Consider the following 21,659-nt stretch of genomic DNA (forward strand, 5'->3'; position numbering starts at 1 on the left):
AACCCACTTTTTTGCTTGCACAGAAAATTTCAATTCGCTTGCGTGAAAATAGCAAGGTATTACCTATATAGCTAATGTATATTCCAGAACCTTTTTTGTGTCAAACCATAAAACATTTGTAAATTTATTATAAATTCCAATGCGATATAAAATTATTCTTGAGTAGCTTACTAAGCAAAGATAGAAAACAGTCAATATATTCTGTACACTTATTGGTATGTAGGCCTATAGCATCTCAGATGTTAATGCCTTACATATGTTGCTACGATTTTTTTTATTTAGGAAAAATAAAGCATAGACTAACATTTCATTTCTTTCTCAGTTAAAAACTTAGTTTTTTAATCAAAGCATCAGGGACGTTGTCATAAAAGCAGGCAAAGTTGTAATTAAAATAATACTGCTCGCTGTTTGGTAATATCGGTAGAAACTGAAATTTGAAAGACTTAGCGCTGGTACGTAGCCATAATCCTAATCAAATTCGGAGCTTTATTATGTTTTATTTTTTAAATGATCTTGACGAGAAGACATATAACCACTGTATTCAATAAACGGAGTTACGACAGATTGTTGGTTTGGTTATATCTTAGAGAAGACCCAAAATTGAAGCGAAAATTGCTTTTCAGAGTGCAAGCTGAGAAATTTTATCAAGAAGTCTGATATCAGTGGTCCCTTGTTACAATCTAATCAACACCCTATTTACATAATTTGTTACTGTCAAAATAATATTATAACAAATATCTTGAAGTGTTTAAAATATTTAAGCAGCTGCCTGCGCATGGGCCATATTTGATATACTTGATAAGCGATTAAAAAAATTCCTCGAACTTACAATAAGTATTCATGAGGGGAGTTTTATTCCGTATGCACTGAAAGTCCAGGTAATCAAATCATGTAATCAATGGCAATTTAAGTCAGTAAAAAGAATACAGGTCCTGTAAATAAGCTTACTTGCCATTAAGTTTCATTACGATAATATTTGCTCCTTATACTTAAGTTCCCTGAATATTCGACGAAATATTAAATACTCAACCATGAGTGTTTTCCAGTAACTTAGGTTGTATAAATAATTTTTCTACTTAACAAATTACTACTCAAATATTTTAATATAAATGTTAACAGTTATTAATTTTCATAAAAAATGTATAACTCGGATATGTGCCAATGTTATGAGTAAATTAAAAGTTACTAAATACTTCAATTATTTTTTACATATCCATGTAGTTCTGCATTAACTTCAGTAAAAGCACTCAACTACAACAGTTTATAAAAAAACACAGATTAGTATTATGTCTACAACAATGTTGTTTTATTTTGAGAGTCATTATTTATCTTCCAGGTCCATGCTCACAATCAAAAATCTTTTTGTATTCATTAATGCTATTTTTAGTATTGGCGTGAACGCAGCACAACAGATAGCACATTTCAGTAGATAGGGAAGTATGGAATATTCAAACACATTTTTGTTAAAGTATTAAAAAAAAATTCTCAAAAAATAAAGTTTTCTAGGATACATGAATGTAGCTAAGTAATTTGAATACTTACGCCTGTTCATGTAAAACTCTGTGTGTGTGTGTGTGTGGGGGGGGGGGGGGGTTGGGGTGGCGTAACTAGAATAACTTATTTAAAATGGAACGTAAAACTGTGGGTTCTACTTAAGTGCCTGAAATTAATGCTTTACTTGTCAAAGACCCAGTGCAAGCTACAACTTACCACTAATTCTCCGCCACAATTCTCTTTTAAAATTACATCAAGTGACGACCCAGGTTAGTCAGTTAACTACGAGGCGTGTCCGAAAAGTAAGTACCGTTTGGTCATTAAAAAAATTAACTCATAAAAAATATTTTATTGAAAATTTTAATTTACTAAGTACCTACATCACATTTTAAAATAGTTGCCATTAAGTTCCAAGCACTTTTCGGAACACTGCACCAGTTTATTTAACCTCTCTGCAACGAAGTTCGCCGCCTGGGAATGGAATAGACGCCTCGGCCATAGGCAACATAGACTTCGAATACGCAATGCGTGTAGCGGAAGTACAGGCGCTCAGTAAACATCCCCGGAAAAAAAATTAAGCCATCTCCGTACTCGAATCAAAAATGATGGCCACCATTTTTTTTGGGACAAAAAAGGGCTTCATTTTGGTTGATTTAATGAAATGTGAGTCAACAATTACAGCTAAATGTAAAAAATTTTGGTTGTCACCTGGTTTAATTTCCAGGCGGCGAACTTCTATGCAGATTAGTTAAATAAACTGGTATAGCGTTGCGAAAAGTGCTTGGAACTGAATGACGACTGTGTTAAAATGTGACGAAGATATGTAGTAAACTAAAACTTTCATGAGTTTATTTTTTAATGACCAAAAGGCACTTACTTTCCGGACACGCCTCTTATCATTATATCAGCGATGGTATCTTCTTCGTTTCACAAATACAGCACGACTTGCTCATCTTTATGATTACGTACCCAACGATAAAAGAGAACGTTACTTTTGAAAGTTTTCCCAAGTGTTTCCATTTAGCCGTGACAGCTCTAAGAACGCAATTTATTTGACGTAAGCACTTTCTTTTTTGATAGTTTTCTCTACATGTAAGAATGAGTTTGTGTCAGATTTTGCTGTTGTAACAAACGGGTATTTTGTTTGCAAAAAAATTAAGTCAACAAATTTTTGTTTTTTTAGTAACATAGATCGAATGAAATTATTTAGACCAATATTTAATCAAGTAAAATATATCTTCTCGGTGATTTTTTTTAAAAATAACCCGTGAAAACTGTTCCGGTGCTAACTTACGTAATAAATTAACACTTGATAAGCTTAGATGTGTGTGTGATAGACAGAGAGAGCGTGTCGCACTTGGGCATCGATGACTTATTTCATTTTCTGGTTGTAGTTATATTTATAAATAAACTGCTGTGTTATTTACATTAATCGCCATGTTCTTCGAGAGGGCGCAGTCGCAGGTGCGACCGAGGGGTGTCGGGGGACCAGGGGTGACGGGTGGAGAGGCGGAGAAGGGGTTGCGTCAACAGGGGATGCGGTAGGGACAAGGAGGGGGGGTCTCGACACTTCGTCGCACGTCCGTGCACTGAAGACTCCCGTTGAGGTCCTTCCCCGGGGAACCGACCGCGGGTCCTTCGCCAGGGGCCCCAGTGTCCCCGGGGCAGCTGGTCGCCACCAGGACGCCGCGCCGGGCTCAGGTGCCCGGGTAGCGGCAGTACGTCTTGCCGTCCAGGTCCTCCATGGAGATCCAGTCCTCGGTCGGGCCCACCGAGGCTGAGTCCTCGCGCACCTGCGCCGCCGACCGAGCATGTTCACACACCGGCCCCGCCTGCCCGGGCACATACTGCTCGACATATCAGAGTGGTGCAGTGGCGTAGCCAGGATTTGTGTATGGGGGGTGTTAAGAAGCATGCCCGCCCCCCCCCCCCGTATTAAAGCGGGGGGTCCGGGGGTCCTCCCCCGGGAAAATTGGGATTTTAAGGTGTAAAATAGTGCTATTTTAGCAGTTTTCGGTACTTAAATTTAAATATAGTAATGGTAAAAATTTTATTAATTTTAATATGAAATTTGTTTGAGTGATGAATAAGAAATTAAAGATTTTGTGCTAAAGGGGGGGGGGGGGGTTTGAACCCCTAACCCCATCCCCTGGCTACGCCCCTGCAGTGGTGTCCATTTATGAAAAGCATGTAAGAATAGCGTGAGGGGTGCTCAGAATTTCTGTTTTCACATTTCGATTTTAAACATTTTTTTTTTTTAGAACAGGCTACTTGATTTCATGTTTTTATGCATGAAACATCCGGATGCAAATTCTCGAAAGCACTTGCATTACACCTTTTATCTTTATTTCTCCACCACAGAATTTCACGGTTGCCCTATACACGACGTAAACACTGCGCGCCAGTTCAGAGCCTTGCGCGCTAGAAGCACCAGCGAGCGTCGCGAATACACACAGGCTCTCAGCGGCCACGGTCAGCCTTCTGGGCTTTAGTCACACCTGGATGTCGCTCATTGCCGACGTTTCGGGGCACGTTGCAGTAGCCATCTACAGGGCGGTATGCGTCATGCAGACGTGGCTGAAGCCCAAAATACAACAGCCTACATAATTTTTTTAATTTTTTTTTTTTAATGGATCCACAAACCACAGGCTCACGTGGATTGGTTATTTTATTTATTTATTTTTTAGCCAGTCAGTTAGAACCCGACTCTAACAAAGTAGCAAACTTGGAATTTGGTTGCTTATGTCTATCCTTGGCTTTAGCATAATGATAAATAGCAAAAAAAAACTTTTAAATCGAAAATAATAGTGATCAATCCTTCTTGAGGTTTTGGTAAGACCCATTCTAATTAACACTGCACCCTATTCGAGCTGCAAACAATCGATTCCCGTGACAAGCACTTTCTTTTAAATCAAGTGAATATCGTCAAATATAGCTTCCTAAACTTATTTAGTCAACCTATTTCAGCTGTGCCGTGTAACCGGGCTTTCGACATTTCGCAAGTCGTCCGCTGTACATGAATACATATTGCGCGATGGCTATGAAAGTCGATAAGCGTCTGCGTGAAACGATAAATTCTCTTAGTGTCTCCCTTTGAGGCGCTATAGGTTTATGCGTCCGTCACGTCTTGCCTAGGTGTTACCCGCTTTCCCAAGGGTGAAGCTGAAGATTGGCGTCCCGGTTTTGCTGATGTGAAGCCTTGATGCACCGTGATTGTGCAATCAATGGGACTTTAAAATAAAAAATTACCGTTTTTCAACAGACTTGAAAAAACTCGGTTGCATGTTCATTATATATATATATATATATATATATATATATATATATATATATATATATATATATATATATGAAACAAGCAGTGGCTGGTTACGAAACTGTTTTGTTCGCGTGACCGGCACGGCGCCAGGCGGTTCCAAACAGGCGTCTGTTCATTCCCACGACTAGACAGCGACGTCGATTTTGTTACACCCTGTTCAAGACATTGTGTCACATCTTTTTGACAGATCCTTCAGCTAAACATTCGGACTTTGAAGGCTAAATATTCTTATAAAATAACTAAATAATATTGGTACGTTATTAGCTACCTACTCGTTATCTTGTTTTGTACATTATGTAACAATAATCAACGTCTGAAAGTTCGCAAGAGCACTTGTGAAAAAATTGTGACATACCATACTTTGAACAAGATTTATTTTCACTGCTTGGATCAGTTCCGCGATGACGCAGAAACGTACAAACGGAAACAGACCCGCAAGATACTTATTTTCGTTTCACTATCCATTCACCGTTTACACAATGTACGGAAACGTAACAAATTATTACCAATGAGATTCAGTTTCACATATTTTAACTGAAAAAATATTGAGATAGGTACCTACGAGAATATAACACGGACAAAATGTACACAAATAATTAAATAAAAAACACACACACAAATTAATGATGTAATTGTAGATATATTTATACTTGAAACAATTTTTAATTTATTTTAAACATAAACAAAAATAGAACCATCCAGCCAAATACTCGGGTTCTATTGGTCACACGGAGTAATATATACGGAGGAGCTAGCAATGCAGTTGTATTCCCCGCCGATGACAGGTACACGTAACTTTTTATAGCATTACACCACCTACCAGCGCACACACAGGCCCGTGTGCCAAACTTATCCAACAAGACACGCGCCCCGCTCGTTGATCCAAGTGATTTTACAAAAGTGTGGGGTGCACCTGATTTACAATGCACTAAGCGAGTTATAGAAACTTCGGTTTCTGGTCTCGCACACACTAACTGCCCCGGTTGGCAATATGATGGATCGGCGGCAGTTGTATTCTTACACAATCTACCAGCGCACACACAGGCCCGTGTGCCAAACTTATCCCACAAGACACGCAGCCCCGCCGTCGATTCAAATGATTCTTCACCAGTGTGGGGTGCACCTGAATTACTATGCACTTAGCGAGTTATAGAAACTTCGGTTTCTGGCCTCGCCCACGCTTACTGCCCCGGATGGCAATATGATGAATCGGCGGCGGCAGCTGTATTCATCTACGTGATCCTTCTCTGCCTCTGTGTCATTATAGTAACTACGGAATCGATTTTTATTTATTTATGCTGTGTTTCTGTGGCAGAGAAGAAGGAACTTCGGCGGAATGTTATATCAAGATGGCAGGAAACTTGGGACTCCTCAACAACAGGAAGACATACATACAATATTATACCTGACATTAACGCAAGACTTAAATGTCGGTGGATCACACCGGACTATTATGTATCGCAATTTCTCAGTGGCCACGGAAATTTTAAAGCAAAACTCTATTCACTCGGATTAGTACAGTCACCTCTTTGTCAGATTTGTGAAGTAGAAGACACAGTACTGCATGTTTTAAATCAATGTAAGAAGACAGAAGATATCAGAGAAAAATATACTCAAGAATTACGGACACAAGGATATGACTTTCAAGATCTTCGAAGTCTTATCCATAATAAGAATTCTTTTGAAATTTGGAGAAACCTAGTAACAGAAATGGGGAAACGGTTAGAAGAATTTGACCGGTGGTATGCATCTGTGGAAACGGACAGCGATGAAGATTGACTGTAAGAAAATTTTAGAAGAATTTCTCTCCAGTTGATTTATGTGATAAACGTTATGAAGATAAACTCTAAATATAGATAAAGAAAATTTAGTTCTGGTTATGGAATATATTTAAGGTTTTTGAAGAAAGAAGGAAAATTTGTTCACTTTCATGATGTGATAAATATAATAGTCTAAACCCCCTTTTTAGGTGAAGAAAATATTTATTATAATTTTTGGTGATGGCATATATTCAGAAGATTCTGAAGAAAGAAGAAAACTTTTGTTTAATATTATTTATTTTGTTTACTTTAACATTTATTTGGATAGAGGAAATTAATCTTACATGAAGATATATAATATGCATATAACATTAACTATGGGGACAAGTCAATATAATCTCTCACTAACCCCGATGAACCTTTTGAAAATAAGTTAATATAGAGATTATATGATTTGAAGATAAAACTATTACTAGATTGATAAATCTCCTATTATACCCTAACAGGGATTACATATAGGAACGAAGCAATAGAAATATGCCTTTATTATTTATTGGAGAAATCTGTGTTGCTGTCTAAAGTCAAGATTATTCGGTTAACATGTTGTTTTTACCCAAACAAACCTCCATTACATTTTAATAACTTCGATTGGAATACGTAGAAACTCGGCCGGCCGTACCTTCTCGACTTCTCGAAACACACGTACGAGGTTCGCCCCGGCCAGCTTCTTGATGTCGGTGGAGCTCCACCGGCGGTCTCTGGCGAGCTCGGCGAGAAGCATCGGGTAGCGCGACACGTCCTCCAGCCCCGCCGGAGTGCTGCAACAGCGCGCGGTGCTGCTATCTAGCGGCCGCTGTTGGAACCACTTGCAGGAGACGGCCGGTGCCCTTTACGGCAGGTCGTTCCGTCGGCATGCTTACCGGCTTCGTGAAAAACAGTTAGACGTAAAGGAGTTGTGTTGAAGTGTTAATATTATATATATATATATATATATATATATATATATAAAGTCTTTGAATTTCTCTCTTACATCTACCAACTGTAAGGGCTATGATTGTGGGCCGCACTTTAATACTAAGCCAATTGACATGAAATTAAAATTACGCAATTAGAACAAATGTACCAGTAATAAATAATATGCATATGATTAATCATTTTAATAACTTTTTATTAAATAATAAATTAAGAATGAAATTATAATAAACACATCAAAATCAGAACAAATGAATGTTGAAGAGAACCACTCATAATTTTCAGTTTTTTTTAAAATTAATATTTAACAAACTGCAAAACGAAAAATTAAACTAAAGACAAACAAATATGGTATTAAGATAAATAAATATGGCATTGAAAATTTTTTTTAACATTATGTAACATATGTTTTAAAATTATCTTGAAATTATTATTATTTTTTTTTAAAAAAAGCTTTTGCAGGCCGGCAAAAGGGTTTCCAGTTGGAGTCTTAGACGCCATATAATATCATTTTCAAATTAAAACAATTATGACATTTTATTTTTATGCTACAGTTGTGTACTGAAATAATTATATATTTTTAATATTTTATTTGTATAGTTTTCAAAATAGTTACTGTGATCCAAGTACTTCTTTGAAAAATAATGTCCGTTTAGTTCGAATTGAATATGCAGTAATAATCTCAACAAAAGCTTACGACTTATCAGTAAATACTTTGTATTTGCTAATATTTTATCTCCAAAGAAGGCTAGACTTCAAATGCTGATGGAACGGAAACGCCACTAATTACTTTTTTTTTTTTTTTACTAAAAACACCTGTAACTTGATTGATTTGTTATCAAAAAGTACCAATATTGAAACACAACCTAATTTTACCTCAACGTATATAGCGATAGTGAGAAAAATTATCACATTTTTTTAAAATTATTTTGTACAGTAAAATATGTTACGCTTTTGTGTGTGGTGTGGTGTGGTGTGGTGTGATGTGGTATAGTGTGGTGAGGTGTAGTGTGATGTAGTGTTGTTTAGTGTATGGAATCTTGTGTGTTCAGAATTTCGTATGTTTTTTGTTTTTGCGTGGTTGGTAACTCACAGGTTGATCCCGTCGTAGCCTGCTCCGAGCCCAACGTGGTTCACCCCCGCCACGTTTCGTATGTGGTTGATGTGTGCTGGAAAGGAAAAAAAAAAAAGATCGAGTCTTCCAATACTAGCCAGTGATGTGTAACATCTTACCTCGCTAACGAGCAAATTCATGTGTTCTCATGTTGCAAATAAACTTATATCACGAAACTTGGACACGGAATCTAACGTAGAAATCTTCAAAATATTGTCGAGCGTGATAAATGTACGCAAATTGTGTTTTCAAATATATTTCTGAACGCGAATCACATGTAGTTTCCGCACCCGCCGTTATAAATCGCTACCGGATCAACTACTTTGACTATTGGATCATTTTATTAGCGGACAGAAATTGTAAACTTTTTAATAAAAAGGCTCCAATAAAAGCGATAAAGACTTGAAGAAATATATACTTCGGCTTGGGACTTGATGTTCGACAAGGAATTTTATTACAATACTGCTCATCTTGTTAAAATTCATTAAACAGTTAATACTATAGAGTTTCCCTTTGTCTTTGCGAACTTCGGTTCGCGATCCACTTCAGATGACAACACCGTGGTTACAAATTTCCGTTCCATGTGACTTCCTTTTCACTAACGAAAATTCTTCAACCAAATGCAGTATACCGAGTGCTAGGATGTTACACATCAAAAACTCACCAATCTCTCTTTTCCGGGATGAATGGGTAGTCAGCTAACTTGTAACGGGCATTACCACACAATCATATTTCATGGACGTGGGGTTTCGAATTGCCAGTCCAGCTTTCCGAAACAAACCTTTCTTATTTTTGCTAATACTTCTTAAATAAAATATATTCGTAATTTCAGCCCAGCTTACGGGGAAAAATAAAGTAATTCTACATTATCCTTACATGAAAAACATTATTATTTTACAAACTTCACTAATGGTTAATGACGTAAAAACAAGAAATTTAAACTTTTGGCTTGGTTTATCAGTTATGTATGTGACAAAGTAAAAGATTATAATCCATTATTACCTAAATAATGTAAACACGATTTATGCTCACGTAAAAATTGTGTCAATAAAGGCCATTCGAGTGAGTTTAAGCAATAAAGTTTATATTCACTGTCGTTTCTTACGCTCCCTTTCTTGGCCTTATGACCCAACGACGCATCTTACAGGAAATTCATATTTATTTTCGGTATAAAACTAAGAAACGTAATATTTTAATTTTGTGATTCCTCAGGCATAGTTTTTCTTATTTTTTTTTCAGGGAAATTAAATTAATTAAAAATTATTTTCATTGTAAGTGTTTGAGAAAGCCAACGATTTTTCTGTATTTCTTTGGCAGTCACGTAAAGATAATGTTTGAAATACGAAAATAGTGTTGCCGCATACTGTGAAATTAAAGTGATCTTGAAATTAAATTTCATGTTCCAAAATAACAAAATAGAAATAAACTACCTAATGAAACACAAGTGCTTGTTTAAAGTATAAACAATATGTTTGTATACACAACCTTAATTAAAGCACTTCAAAACGGTTAAAATAAATTGTTGACTCTAAAATTATTAGGTACTCAAATTAGTAAAACATGTTTCTGGGCAATGTCATGTTTTACTGTTTAACTTCTCTCTCTCTCTCTCTCTCTCTCTCTGCCTTCATATACTTCAGAGAGAATAAGAAATCTCGTTTACCCTAACCTCAATGCGGTAATAACCCAGCTGCACTCTGGGGGAGGTTTGGTAAATGCAGCCAACACGACAACATAGTGTGACGTAAAGTGACACTGCTGCGTGATCCAGTTAAGTATTAGTCTGGATGGACGGGAGGGAAGACGAGAGAAAGAAAGAACATTAAGAACGACAGGAAATGATATCACGACTTCGCAGCAGCTCTTTTCCGTTTTTTTTTTGCGGACTCTTTGATCTTGTAACTTCGCCGCTCGCTGAACTAGGGTCGCGCCGATCTTTCCCCGCGCGGAATGAGAAAATGAGGACGCCAGACGTGAAAACACGGAATACCCAACCCGCCCCGCTAATGGAAGAGACACGAAACCCGTGAAGTCGTGGCAGGTCTGGGAAATAACACAAATTTAGTCCGCGCCAAACGCAGCGCTTTAATTTTTTTCAAATTGAAATTTAAATTTATTTTTTGGGGTCTCAAAAAAAAGTATTGTAAATAAAGAGAAATATCTTGTTGGAACAGACCAGACCACCAATTATTTGAACGTAATGTTGTAATAAACTAGTCTTGTTTACATGCTGTATATTTGAACTATCTAAAACTTTTGTGACTTTTAAAAGAAATCTCTAAAACTTTGTAAGTATATAATGTTTTTTAATATCAAATAATTTAATGGTACGTCGTAAATTATTTTTTGGCTAGGAGTGATAATAAATTGGTTGTTGCCGACATAAAATATAATTCATAGTAATTAATTTTGTAGCATAATTTTTATTTTTATATAGTCACATTAACATTGGTACTTCGATATGTTAGAATTTTTTTTTAATTATTAAAGGGACAATGTTTATGGATATATTACTGTTGTATTATTATATAATTTTATTTTTATTTTGCTGTTAAGTTTTGTACATGCAATTTTATTTCCTGACTGTATAAATAAAATATTATGCCAGTTGCGTCATGGTTGTACATCGGAGGTTGATTTTTCATGCTTCCAGACCTAGAAAATGCGTACAACTAGAACTCTAGTGACGGTTTAGTTATTGTATTATCCATATTGCATCCCGCACGAGATGCTCAAAACAATAAACCCAATTCAAATCCAACATTGCAGATCAAACCGTTCCGAAAAAGAAGGACTGGAAATTCAGTGTCTCTATAAATGTTCGTTTGGTCGGTTTTGTTAGAGTCTTCTGGCTGGTGACCTTCAGGCGATAGCTGTTGTAGGTTGGAAAGGAATTGGTGGTGGGGGGGAGCAAACCTGCAGGCCTCTATCCGCCACTGCCAACCCTGGAGGACAGCAACTCACCAATGACGTCATGGAGGGTGGCGGTGTCCGAGCAGCTGAGGAAGTGGTTGAAGAAGCTCACCATCACGATACCGCCGTTTATCGCCTGCAAGAACAAGCAGCAGTTTCAGTCCATCGAGTGTGACTGGAGTGCTCTCATATCAATCTTCACAATCTTCTGGAAACTGCAGTAAGTACAATGGCGATTCTCGGCGGTGTCGAGCCAGAATTATTTTATTTCTCAAGTTGGAAACGTCAGAGCTGGTGGGCTTTCTCGGGGTGCTCCCGCTAAACCTCGAACAAATGCATTCCGTCGATAATAAATAATATACCCCTCATCCATCTACAGTGAACTGGTATGGACAAAAACGTCAAACACTATAATTCTTTTACGGAAATTGAAAAATTATTAGTAAAATATTAAAAACTGATTTCTTTCAACTTATCAAGTGAGAACGGAATTTGTACCTTATTTGGAAAAAAAAAAACGCAAATATAAAATTTAGTTTCTTTAATTTTTCGGTTTATTTCGAAGAAAGACCACCTATTTTAGACATTAAAATGGTGCCACTCCAGGAAATGTTTTACATTTTTACTCAAAATCATTGTCATCTCAAAAGCTTATGTATAAAATATACAAAATTCAGCACGTAATATGTGAGGAATGAATGCATTCCAATTCCGTGAAGTCACCACGTTACAAGAGACAGGCACTGAAAACAAGATGTTCTATTTACTGTTGGAACACATACATGTAACACAGCATTTAAGTTGATGTAAGTGCGGGCAGTTGTTGAACGTGCTGCCCTAATTCTTTTTTTTTTGCTTTTAATAATTCGTTTCTTTTTGCATATGATGTTAAATAAATTCATATTAAACAATATTAAATTGTTTATACAAGGCGTTGTCTACTACACAAGTGATAACATATTTAATGGTTTTTATTAACTAAAATAACATTATTATGTCAGTCCTAGCATGTACTAAAAACTTGTAATCATGTGGTATACAGCTCTGAATTAACCGTTCATATGTAGTCTTCGTCTTTATACACTTTCATTTTAGTTTATCATTTAAAAATCAATAAAAATTAGTATTCCTTAAATACCTGAAAAAACTATAGTTAATCTGATTAAATGCAGTATTTTGACATATGCCATCGCAGTTTTGCATTGTTTGTCATGGAAAAATTCCGGAAATCAAATAAATATGAAGATAAAAAAATTCACAGAAAGCGAGACTGAAACAGCAGGTGCCGGACAAACGGAACCAACGATGAAACTAAACAAGTATTATGGACGACACAACGACGGCAGCACGGACAAAATTGCTCAACCTCTAAGCATCAGACAACACAAGAATTCCGTTGAAGGAACTTAGTCATGAAGAATAATATAGCAACACCGAAGGACACACTGGGCTAATAAACGACTGCTAACAGTTTGAATCTGCCAGCAAACTGCCAGCAGTTGAACAGAGGAGATTCGGTGGACCGTTCGGATAGCCATTACGTCAACCAGGTCACCAAAACCAAATATTTCCTCTGACGAGCTTAAAGCCATCATAACACTAAAAGCAGATTCTGACATTGTCATCCTTCCCGATGACAATGACCGGGCTACAGTCATACCAGACAGAACAGACTATGACGATAAAATTACCAATCTGATTAATTCAGACAAATATGTACATCTGAACAAAGATCGAACATATAGCATTAAACGCAAAGTATACCAGACCCTAAAAACAACCAGAGCCACATACCAGACAAAACCATAGGTGCGCCCTAACAACTCACAGCAGTAAGCCACCTCACATTTATAAGGTCTACCACAAATCCGCAAACCAGGCCTGCCTTTGCGATCTATCATCAGCTCTTGCAAATTCTCCATACCAAAAAACCTTTCCGAATTTCTGCTAAAAAATTGTTGAAACCATACTCACCGGACAAACACCGACCTTCGTCAAAGATACCGGTCACCTCATCTCCATAACCAAGACATTAAAAATAGCGCACCAACTCGTAAAGCTTTGATGTTCAAAGTCTTTTTTTTTTACTAATGTGCCTGTTCCTGAAACACTTTCTGTTGTGAAAACCAAGTGGGAATATTACAGCACCCTGAAAGAAAGAACAGAAATTACCCATCCCATCCCATCACCCATGGAACGTCGCCGCATAACAGAAACACCCCCTCCCCCTTCTCAATCGCTTCACTGGCTAGGTCCTCGCCGCATAGCAGACCCCCCTCTCTCTCATTCTCTCTCTCTCTCTCTCTATCTCTCTCTCTTTCCCCCCCTGGCTAGGATCTCGCCGCAGAACGCCCTGTGCTTCACGAATGAGAGCCGCGAGTAGCGGCGGCGGGCATTGTGAAGCTCTTCGCGGCTCGAACGACGTGGGGGTCTCTCTTCCGTCTGACACGACGTCAAAGAAGCTGCAGGCATACCCCGTCGACGACCACAATGCCCCCGCTGCGGGGCCAGAAAGGGGGGAGGAGGGGGAGGGATTCAGGCACGCGGAGGAAGAGACGCAATTAAAACAGCAAGGAAGGAAGGAAGGGAGGAAGGAAGGAGACAAAGTGCAAATTACCCCGCGCGTGTTTTCGCAAGTGCGGCGCCTGGATGCAGGCATTCCCCGCCGAACGCGAGGCAGTGTGGAGACTCGTGCCTGCGGGGACCATGTGACCCTCTTCCCGGGGCCGCTAAGGGCGACACTGGCACGCCCTTCACACGCATTACAGCCTTTACATCTACCGTGCCTCTGAGACCCTGTGATTTGGTAGTGGAATTTAAACTGTGTTTCGAATTATTTATACAACCTCCCCTCCCCCCGTCAAAAAAAAAGTCCTTACAAACACGCATTTTAGCTTTTTTTTTCACTATTAAAAAAATCTGCGTTAAACACGAAACAAGTATAGGCAAGTTCAACGGGTCTTAAATTCTATTTGTAACCAGACATTTTCAATACATCTTGAGCGGTTTGTAAATGACACGTGAACCCCCAGAGCTCTGCTGTGACTATCCGGGGAGATTTACACGGAGCTGCTTCTGTTCGCTTTGGGCAGGAGGCGTACTCGCTTGTAAAACCTGCAAAACGCTGCGTCCAGCGGTCGTTGCAGTAAGGTCGAACATATCCAACTTTGCCGCACACGCCAAGCAGTTTTTAAACAAACATCATATGTAGCTACGCGAGAGTTAAGAGGATAGGAAAAGGTAGCATCGTGCAAGAATGATGTGAATATATATAAAAAAAAAAACAATAGTAGGATCTGAAAGACTTGACAGAATTCGATGTGGTTGGTTTTGTCGGTTATATATTTTCAATATAGAGACATGAATGTACAGAATTAGTCAATACTATGTATTGTCTTAAAAATAAAATTCACACATTTTTAAAAAAAATCTGTATTTAAAGTTATTAAAAACTCACAAGAAAAACCTCTATAATAACCAAATTTTTAAACGAAATATATTTAAAATAAGTTAAACTAAGCTTTAAATTAAATTATATTTTTATGCATCTTGTAGGCTAAGTGGCACTTTCACGCACGAATCCAACACTTGTTAAATTTAGTCATAAAACAGCCTTAAAGAGTTATGTTGAATCATACTGTTTACACGCTGTAGTATTTTTTTAATTTTTTTACAAATTGAAACAAATTTTATTTCAATAAAATACCTGTAAAGTCGGTGTATTTAAAAGACGAAATCAAGAACACCGCTAATGTTTATTCTGGAAAAAATAAAAGTAGATAAAAGCACGGTGCTAAGTTGGTTAGGATTTTTTTTCCCCCCGCCTGACGTTCATGTAACATTTCTTTGGTTTGAAAACAGCCTCGTACGTTGCAAATGGAAGCCGTATCAAAAGGCGTATCAGCGGAGCATGAAGTCAATTCATCACTCGGCTGTGACTTTTTTCTTCTCTGTCTCTCTGTGTCTCTCTGGAGCGGCAGCTCCCGAGTTGTGGGCCTCAATGGCAGGGGGACTGTTCCGTCTGACGGCGCAGCAAGAAGTGGCGGGTGCGACAGCGGCGGAAATGATGCGCCACACTTACACCAGCGGACTCGCTGATAGATGCGGGCGGTGCTAACCGCCGACAGATAATTTACTACGAGAGGATGGAAACAGACAAGACTGAATGCCAAAAAAAAAAAAAAAAAAAAAAAAAAAGATTGCGTTTATTTTTCTTCTTTCTAGAAAGCCCAGCTATGTATTTCAAAGGAAATCTTTTTGAATCTAACATCGCAAAAAAAAAAAAAAAAAAAAAAAAAGGGTGATGATTGATAAGAATAAAAAAATCATTCAAATTTCCTGTTGCTTTACGTAACAGAAAGTTTTTGGTTCGATTTGATCAATAAACTTTAGCGGCCATGGTCAAAACACGGAGGTAGAAAATTCATCATCAGGATATGACATCCCGTGACACAGTTGAAGTCACTTTCTACCTGAAAATCGCTGTATTACGACACCGACAACATCGAGAAAATGGTTCTTGACACCTCTGATGATAGGCAAGTATGCGTTAGACATTTTTTTCGTTAAACACAGTTACTGAAATAAAAGAATCTCAGATACTACACTTCAGCCAATATTTTGGAGTCTAACCAACATGGCTAGACGAAAAGGCGGCTTCAAGCAGTATTCATGACAACTCCCCTTTGATAATAATGAATCATCTTGCAGTACATAGACTGGAAACAAAAGTTTCTTTGAAAAAAAAAATTAAGGCTTGAAGGGGTCAAACAAAATATTACTGGGCAGAAAAAAAATTCTGCCAGTTGGGATATAACTTAAAACCTATCGAAAAGTTCATAACACACTGTCAAATATAATTAAGTCATCAATGTTTGTTAAAATATGTATTGATTTCAAACTCTGCCATCTAACAATTTTGAATGTTAGCGCTTAAATAAGTTTTTAAACATGTTACGCTGACAAAATTTATTTGTTAATATTAATTCAAAATTTTAAAAATCAAACTATGTTATAATAATGTATAACAGAACAAAATGTAAAGTTAGAAAGTGTTACAATATTATTTTCGCATCTCTCAAATTAAAAAAAAAAACATATCTTTAATGTTTACGAATACATGCTTTACACGAAGAAAATTTTTCCCAAATATAATATCTTGTTTGACAGTCTTGCGCTTAGGGGCGATACCATTTTAGAATGCACCATTGAGCGTCGCATTCATCGTACCTGCTCACCAGCACACACATACACCCTTTGACTAGACGGGGACCTTTAAAAAAGCTCCTCGAACAGCAAATTTATCCAGCGATCATATTTTACCCACCAAGTTACCTGCCGAAAACACGAGAAGTGGGAATGGCAGCAGCGTTAGCGATCTGACGTCGACCTGCAACCAGATCGCGAAGTTTTCAATTCTGACGCGCACGTGGCGGCCAAAAACCCCGTGATTCTTTTTTTTTTCCGTCTGTAATCTCGGTAGAATTTCGGGAACTTATAAGTTACCGCCCAAATTGTCTCCGTATAAAGCGAGAAAGAGAGAGAAAGAGAGAGAGAGAGAGAAGGAGGCGGGAACGTAACGTATAATTTACTCTCCGTCGCCCGGCGCGCTATCCGGGATAGGTCGTAATGCCGCGGAAATCCCACGGCGCTGCCCCGAGAGAGCGGGTTGCTGAAGGGGGGGGGGGGGGGGGGGGGCGAAGGGACAAGGAGAGGGGTGTTTATGTGCGCCCGAAGGCCCTTGGCGACTGCTGCGGGGCGGATTACGCCCTTGGAGTCAGTCGCAGTCGGGCAGCGGCTGGTGGAAGAGGGGGGGGAGGAGAGGTTCGTGAGGACGGGCTTACCGCGTCGGCAAGGGTCTGCACGTACTCGCGCCCAGAACGTGAAGGGGTGAAGGGGGAACGAGGGGGGGACGACGACATCAGGTAGGAACTCGGCGCACAGATTCTTCCCTCGGCGAGGTCCAGGAATCCCGACGACCCCCCCCCCCCCTCCTCGCGACCGGGCACGTAAGCCGGCGGCTTCCTCCGCCTCATGAAGACAAAGTCCATCCCGCGCTTAGATCCCGGGGCCGTGACGCGCGCGGAAAGGAACTGCGACTCCCGACGGAGCGAAATAACATCTGACAACGTAACACACCTTGCTCGCGAGTTTCCTTCCTGAATTACAAACAGCAGGAACTGTTCCAAACGAGTGACATTAAAAGCGGTAAAAAGATCTGCTCAAATTTTTGTCTTTCCACGGCCTGCAATTTCATCCCGAGATTTTCTGTAAACTTGGCTGAATCGCCGGTTCGTTAACAAATCGGCTTAGCTCTTGTTGCCTCCTAGATCGTATTCCTGAGTGACGGCGTATTATGAGTTTTGTATATTCTCATTACTGTTATTCTGTCCCATGCTGCCAATAATGCTGGTAATATACTAGGGCCAATGGGGCTACGAGGTGTTTTTTTTTACATACATTAAATTATCTTCTTGTATTATAAATTCTATAAATATGAGCTAATTGTAGCTTTGAACATACACAGGATTACAAACGCTATTATGAGCGTATTAAAATATCATAACATTATAAATATTTCTGGCTGCACTATCTGGAGTTTCGTTGCCTGGGATGAACACAGGGTGATATATATTCCTCGAGTTTAAACAAAATGGATAGCGCTATATGACAGTGTAGTGGACATATATAAAAACCACACAATTGCTGTTTGTATGTCTATGATCTATGGTTTTCTGTTTACCCATGAAAAGTTCGTAAATCTACAGTAATTTCTTACAGAGTAGCATAGTTAAGCTGCGGTTTAGTTGAACATGTTTAACTTCACCAATCGCGTCAAGGAGGAGGGGGGAAGAGTCACGCCCCTTTGTGTAAAACGTGGCGTGCGTGATCCGGTGAGTTTTCTCAGGGTATTCCCGTTTTCCGCCAACCCGTTCATTCCGTCACTGCTACGGTATCCTCTTGCAGTGTCACAGCAGAAGCATCTACGTCGTGTTCCGTGGGTGCTGACTCTTTCTCTGAGCTACGCCAATCCTAGGATCGGACACTAGAATTTTAACCGGATATTCGCTTCGCGTTAATTAACAACTTTGGAAATTTCTGTATGTAGTCATTAATAAATCATGATCACACAATTTGACTTCATTTGCTGTAATTTTACTGGTGGGAAATGCACACAACAGAAGTTTTAATTTTAAAAATCCTACATGTTGAGTAAACTGAGCGTAATTAAGATGTTTTTTTTAACGTCACCAACACATGTTTTGTTAATAAAAAAATTATCCGAGAAGGTTTTGTATTGCGGCAACATGATCAATAGATCTTGCGAAAGCTACTTTTTTTTTTCTATCGAAAAATATGTAGCCCATCGTACTGATAAACGTTTTCCAACTGTTGGGTGTCTTACTGCCTATTTTAGTGGATGTTAGGTAAATTTTAAAAACGACTTGGCTGTTCGCGCCTTTTGTATAAATAAGGGAATAGCTTCCGGCGCAAACGACAAAAGACCAGTTTAATATTGCGCGGTCATTAAAAAAAACAGTAGTTTGAACCTTATAGCCGTTGTTTGTTTGAAGTACCTGCAGCTTCGAGGGACCTGCTCACGCCGTGCGTTAACTACTATTGGGCATGTTTTTATTTTAAAACAGTTGGACCATTCCCAGTCCGGTTTATTACGATGAGGAAAAAAAATTTTTTTTCTGAAGTTTATTTCAAAATATCTTTATATTTTTCACATTACAAACTTTAAATGTCTATAACATAGACGAAAACAGCATGTGTGTATGTGTGTTTGTATATACATATATATGTACTAGCTTCGCTACGGCAGTCTACAGGCAGAAAACACTCGAACTGCTAATTATACAAACCCCTCCTCGAGGGTGCGCCACTGTCGTTGCAAAAGCCCGTAGCCATGGAAACGACGTAAACATTGTCGATGAAATGGCAAAATTTCATAAAATAATGCTAATCTTTTTTATGGCATATTACAGCTCCGTGGAATCCTGTGCAAAGGGCTCTCAGAACTGACTCTTCTTTAATATGAGTGAGTTTGGAACGGGAGCTCACCTTATATTTGTTTGCACTTGGTTTGTGAAATAATGTGGTTTTATTGTCATATCTCTGGATTCCTTCATCGTAGCGAGATTATATATATATATACATAAATTAGTTTTTAGGTTTAATAATAAGCGTTTATACACAAAAGGTTTCATCAAAATAGGTCCAGTAGTTTTTGCTTCAACCTCGAACAAACAGTCAAACTACAGTTTTGTAATAGTATAATAGTCTATATGATGTAGACTAGACTACATTTCATTATTGCGCTTTATCGTAAGTGCTTATTCTTATTGGTTCATATACCTGAAAAGTGGGGTTGAAACACCCTCAGTTTTATTACAAAGGTAGCAAAGAACACAACTGTTTGAAATGTATTTTACCATATAACGAGCTGTCGAGATTTTTCTGCTTCCACTCCAACTAAACCTTGTTGAAACCTAACAAGCATTCTAAATTTTTTTTTTTCATCCCGTGAGGCAAATTGCAGTCTCTAAATCAGAACCCTCAAAGCGTTCAGTGGTCCTTTTAAGAACCCAGGTCACGAATGGAGCCCCTGGATTTTTTTTTTCCTCCCCTGTCACACGAACCTCTCCATCCTCAATTGTCCCTTCTGTCTCCTGAGAGCTCTCCTGACTAATTGACGTTTACTCTCTTTGCTTTCGGCTTCTGTTCTCGCCAGACAATACGTACATGTATATGACCTCTTGTCTCTATGCGCGTTTGAAGGAAGATATTATTTTTGAGGTCCCTGCCGAAAACTTCTCTTGTTGTGCTTGTATTTTACTTTACATTTGGAAGATAATGAGTAAAAAAAAATAAACATTAGAATGCCTGTGACGATTACTAATGATAACGTGTTTTTTTCCCTTCATCGCTACAGAATCTCTCACTTGAGGATTTTTTCCCCCCGGAGTTGCCAACTGGTTAAGGGCTGCTTTAACTTCCTGGGCGTGAAGAAAGGGCGTGGAGCTCATATTGACCGTCTTCGTCGAGTGCCGTATGTCATCCTGCAGCGGAAGTGCTCGCAGCCTTCTTCCCTCCCCCCCTCTTCCTCGTCCCTAGGGCGCCTTCTGGAGAGAGTTCAACGTTGAGTATCACCAGTCGCTGATAGCCAGGATGTCGAGCAGCCCTCACGGGAGTATTAGGGCCCGCCATCTTGGTTTCCCAAATACCAGACTTAGCTCATAGTAGGCCTGCAGCCTTACTTATTGCATTTTATGGTACCTCATTTCTCTGCACTGGACACTTATTGACGTCAATAATGTGGAACTGTTATGACCGAATTATTTACCTACGCGAAATACTGTAGATATTTTCTTCTAACGGTTCCAGACTCATGGCCTTTTTTTTTAGTAAATATATAATGATTAAACAAAGTATAATAGCTTGGGAAGATATATTTGTCATAACAGAATTTTAAATGCTTAGCTTGGATTTTAAATTTAAATATAAAATGGCAAGCCTTTATTCCTTATAAAACTTTGGTCTTGGCTGACCAAAATATTTCCTGGGTCGTAAGCTTACAATTCACAGGGAAGAGAGTCACACCAAGACATTTCCGAAGTTCTCCGAAGTTTGACGATCGCTCGTGGAAAAATAAACACCATATTGCAAGGATTTATATATACACGGTTATAGAGTGTTTTAAATAACGCTGACGCTAACCTAAGCTCCCGGAAAAAAATAAATAAATATTGTTTATTTCACTGACAACCTAATTTTTTAACTCGGTAAAATTCGGAACTGTTCAGGGTGTGGTTGTGGCTATCCAATCAGGAATAGGATACCGGATGAAGAGACTGTAGGGCACGTGGTCTCCTCCCGTCTCTTACGCTCTAAGAGGCCATTAGCCACGACTCCACATGATCGGAGCGTGGTAAGGGAGAGAGCTAAGTAAAGCATGCAAGCGTGAACACGTTGAGACCTTTTACTACCCGTGGTTTGCTCGCTACTTAGCCTCGGACGGGGGAGAACCCTTTCACTGATGCATCCTACAAAAGGACGCGGCCCCCCCCCCCCCCCCCCCCCC

At 38.8% G+C, this 21,659-nt stretch overlaps 1 protein-coding gene across 1 annotated transcript in view; it reads right to left on the reverse strand.

Moving 5' to 3' along the window:
• Window positions 1-2,919: 2,919 nt before the first annotated feature.
• LOC134534540 (dipeptidase 1-like) overlaps window positions 2,920-21,659 on the reverse strand; it is a 153,715-nt gene continuing 134,975 nt past the window's right edge. Inside the window, exons 11-14 of the mRNA XM_063373023.1 lie at window positions 11,624-11,708; window positions 8,639-8,714; window positions 7,253-7,391; window positions 2,920-3,287 (exon numbers count right to left, since the gene is read on the reverse strand). Coding sequence (XP_063229093.1) covers window positions 3,192-3,287; window positions 7,253-7,391; window positions 8,639-8,714; window positions 11,624-11,708 — 396 coding nt within the window. The 3' untranslated portion in view covers window positions 2,920-3,191. The remainder of the gene's footprint in view (window positions 3,288-7,252; window positions 7,392-8,638; window positions 8,715-11,623; window positions 11,709-21,659) is intronic.

Source organism: Bacillus rossius, chromosome 7 (assembly GCF_032445375.1).
Source record: "Bacillus rossius redtenbacheri isolate Brsri chromosome 7, Brsri_v3, whole genome shotgun sequence".
NCBI classification, from domain to species: Eukaryota; Metazoa; Arthropoda; class Insecta; order Phasmatodea; family Bacillidae; genus Bacillus; species Bacillus rossius.